This window comes from Eriocheir sinensis, unplaced genomic scaffold (assembly GCF_024679095.1).
Source record: "Eriocheir sinensis breed Jianghai 21 unplaced genomic scaffold, ASM2467909v1 Scaffold1541, whole genome shotgun sequence".
NCBI classification, from domain to species: Eukaryota; Metazoa; Arthropoda; class Malacostraca; order Decapoda; family Varunidae; genus Eriocheir; species Eriocheir sinensis.
The window spans coordinates 25,552-29,528 of record NW_026110897.1 but is presented as its reverse complement, the minus strand read 5'-3'; the positions used below and the strand labels follow the sequence as shown (position 1 = coordinate 29,528).

At 47.9% G+C, this 3,977-nt stretch overlaps 1 protein-coding gene across 1 annotated transcript; it reads left to right on the top strand.

The window, feature by feature from the left end:
* The first annotated feature begins 12 nt into the window (after window positions 1–12).
* On the top strand, window positions 13–779 carry LOC126990314 (uncharacterized). Its single transcript, XM_050848885.1, has one exon. The coding sequence runs from the start codon at window positions 75–77 to the stop codon at window positions 522–524; it is 450 nt and encodes a 149-aa protein (XP_050704842.1). The 5' UTR covers window positions 13–74; the 3' UTR covers window positions 525–779.
* Window positions 780–3,977: the final 3,198 nt, after the last annotated feature.

Sequence of the window (3,977 nt, the reverse complement as noted above, 5' to 3'; positions counted from 1 at the left end):
CTGGTGCAAGGCCCGTTCTCGCGTGCTGGCCGGACTACGTGGAGCAGGGCGCGGAGCAGGCCGACGTGGTGGTCATGGCGAAGGTCATCCACGTGGGGTCAACTCGCGGTCACGGACTCAATAGTTTTTATAATCTAGTGCGAATACAAGTGAAAACGTTCCTGAAGGGCGAGGAAACGTGTCGGAAACATGTGCAAAGACCGGAGTGGGAGGAGGAGGCCACGTTTGTCGAGGTGCCTGACCCTCCTTCCTCCCCGCCCACGGATCCGCCCCTGGGTGTGGACGGCGTGTCGGCCCGGGGCACCTGCAGCGGGCGGGTGCGGGTCGGGGACATCATGATCTTCTTCCTCCGCCCCAAGACCCAAACCGAGGTCAGGGAAGGTCGTAGTGCCGCGGCGACCTTCCTCGTGACCTCGCAGCCCATCAAGCTCAACCTTCAGCTCCTGAGGTACACCCAGACTGCAGTGCAAGGTGAGTACCCGCTGGTGCTGTGTTGGTGCTGTGCTGTACTTATTTTGTTGTGATGTGTTGTACCGTTCTATGCTGTGCTGTATCGTGTTGTCCTGGAGGGTTGTGCTTTTTTATGCTCTCCCGGTGTGTTGTGCTTTTTTATGCTGTCCTGGTGAGTTGTGCTTTTTTATGCTGTTCTGGTGTATTGTGCCTTTTTTATGCTGTCCTGGTGTATTGTGCCTTTTTTATGCTGTCCTGGAGTGTTGTGTCTTTTCTTATGCTGTTCTGGAGTGTTGTGCTTTTTTTATGCTGTCGTGGTGTGTTGTGCTTTTTTTATGCTGTTCTGGTGTGTTGTGCTTTTTTTATGCTGCTCTGGTGTGTTGTGCTTTTTTTATGCTGCTCTGGTGTGTTGTGCTTTTTTTATGCTGTTCTGGTGTGTTGTGCTTTTTTTATGCTGTTCTGGTGTGTTGTGCTTTTTTTATGCTGTTCTGGTGTGTTGTGCTTTTTTTATGCTGTTCTGGTGTGTTGTGCTTTTTTTATGCTGTTCTGGTGTGTTGTGCTTTTTTTATGCTGTTCTGAAGTGTTGTGTCTTTTGTGTCACTTTCTCTCCTCCTCATCTTCCTCGTCCTTCTTCCTTCTTCACCTTTTCCTCCATCTCAGCCTCCTCCAACCTCTCCTCATATCCTTCCTCCTTGCTAATAATCAGTCCTTCATCCCAATGATTCCTACTGCACCCTCACTCCCTCCTTCCTTCCTCCTCTTATATATCCTTTTTCCTCCTCCAATCCCCATCTCAACATGACCAAATCTCTTTCATACCTCCTCAGTCTTTCCTCTTTCTACTCATGTATCCTTCAACCTCACGCTCCCTCCTCCTTTCTCCTCTCCCTCTCCCATTGCAGTGACACGACCTTCTCTCCCACGCCTCTATCCTCCTTGCACGTCTGTCAGCATCCTCTTGTGTCAGTGTGGTCCGAGCTGGGTGACAGAAGGACTGGGAAGGGGAAGGAAGTGGGAGGTGTGAGTGTCGGTAAAGGATGCCAGTAGGGCAAGAGGGTGTGACAAGGTTGTTAGTAAAGGGATGAAGGGCTGGTTGTTAGTGTTAGTGATTAGTGGTTAGTGGTTGGGGAGTGAAGGGGGTTATATAAAGGGGAAAAAGGAGGAAGGGAAGAAGGACAAGTGTAGATGGGAAAAAGGGAGGAAGAAGACTGGGAAGGAAGAGAGTATTATAGTAGGATATCAATGTATTATTATTATTATTTAATATCACCACGAATTAGGCATACAATTGTCAGTGGAAAAAACCCACGACAGATAGATCACGCCACCTTATAGGAATGTCGTCCGTCAGTGTTTACCGTCTCAGTTTTGTATACTTCGCACTCCGATGGTGCGCAGAGGTCACCTTGACGTACGTGACAAATTGTAACAATTATTTTCCAACCTGTAACTCGTCACTCCTTCACGAGAGTCCGACTGACACACAACGACAGTCGCTCTCGCTCCGACGCTTCTTGTACATAAAGGCTACGAATATAATTCGCCTTAAGGAGGCTGAAGTCTTAATCAACACCCTTTAAACGCCCCCCGACAAGCCCGTTACAAGAGGAAGGGGAGTGAAGGAACTCATAGAAGAAGAAGAAAGGAGGAGGAAGAGAAGAAAAGAATTAAGGGTAAATAGGAAAAAGTGAGGAAGAAGGGAAGGGAAGGAGGTAAAGAAGGGGAGTGTTAGGGGTTGGACAGAAAGAAGAAGGGAGGAGGAAGGGAAAATAAATAGGATAGAGGAAAATGGTAGGAAGGGAAGAAGGGGAGTGAAAGGGGTTAGACAGGGAAGAAGGGAGGAGGAAGGGAGGAAAACTAAAAGGGCGGAGAGGAAGAAGGTTAGGGCAGGGAGGAAGAAGGGAGGGGACGAGATGTGATATATATTGTTGATGCGCTAATATTTACATACGGCAGTACACACACACACACACACACACACACACACACACACACACACACACACACACACACACACACACACACACACACACACACACACACACACACATCTCAGGGCTCGAGTACTGTGCGTGAAGGACATTGAAATCGGTTTGTCTATGTTTGTCAGTGCTTGTGTTTGTTAGTTTGTTTGTGTGTGTAAGAGAGAGAGAGAGAGAGAGAGAGAGAGAGAGAGAGAGAGAGAGAGAGACTATACATTGGTTTCAGCCGGGAGCGTCTTCAAACATACGAGCTTTCTCCTCCTCCTGCTCCTCCTCCGCCTCCTCCAATCCACTGTTACCATGTTCCTCTTCTAAGCATCTCCTCCATCTACTCCTCCTCCCATGTCATTCCCTTCCCTCTATGTCCTTTTCTCTCCCCCTCCTCCCTCCCTCCCTTTTCTCCACCCCTCCACCCCCGCAGCCCTATCTCTCCCGCCCTTCGCCCATCCCTCCGTCACCCCTACAACCCAAGATCACAAACCGTCGACATAAAAAAGGGAACAGAATTTGACTCCACCTAACTTTGGAAAGACACTCTCTCTCTCTCTCTCTCTCTCTCTCTCTCTCTCTCTCTCTCTCTCTCTCTCTCTCTCTCTCTCTCTCTCTCTCTCTCTCTCTCTCTCTCTCTCTCTCTCTCTCTCTCTCTCTCTCTCTCTCACACACTTTCTTAGGCTTTCGTTCGAGTTTTAAGCACTTCCAGGGGTAGTTTTATGACCCTGGTAGTAGTAGTTTGACCCTTCCTTACCATGAACGTGAAGAAACACTCATGAGAACTCGTTTGATCTCCTTTTCGACCTTTGGAAATCGTTGTTGTGAGAGGCGAAAGCCTGTGAGACTACCGACCTATATATTTGATTAGTGTCGTGATGGCAGGCCAGTGGTTAATGCTTCAAGGCTAAGTAATATTTTCTTGCGTCAGTCGTAAGGCCTAATATTAGAGTATCGGCCTATCGCGGACTTTCTCTCCTCCGGTGTATCGTATGTTCTCTCTCTCCTCTCTATCTATCTATCTTTGGTTGTCGTACTTTCTCCCTGATTACCGTACTTTCACCCGAGACTCATCCAGCTATGTCCGTGAGGCGTAGAATTCGTGTTCTGTACTTGTTAATTTATGATGGAAATCGATTTTTAACTTCTTAGACTAACGGTAATAATGAAAAAGCAACAGTACTAAAGATGATAATAGAAAAAGTGAAGGATGAGGACGACTAAGTTAACGAGGAGGAGGAAACATGGAAACATGGACTAGCAGGCAGCAGAAAGCCTGTTGGCTCATTACTAGGCTGCCTGCGTTCAGTGATTTAATCAATCCGTTTGCCATAGGAGTGGCTTGCAGGGAAGGATTAAAGCACTTGTGTACCTACTCTTGGGAACGTTCAGTTCACACCCGTTGCAGCAAAGTGGCCATCAATGCGTTTCTAGAAGGAGTTGATGGTCTCTGCGCTAACCACTTCTGCAGGAAGGCTGTTCCAGTGGCGAACACCTCTATTTGAGAAATATCTCCTGCCGATGTCGGTATTGCATCGCTTTGCTTGAATTGTTTTT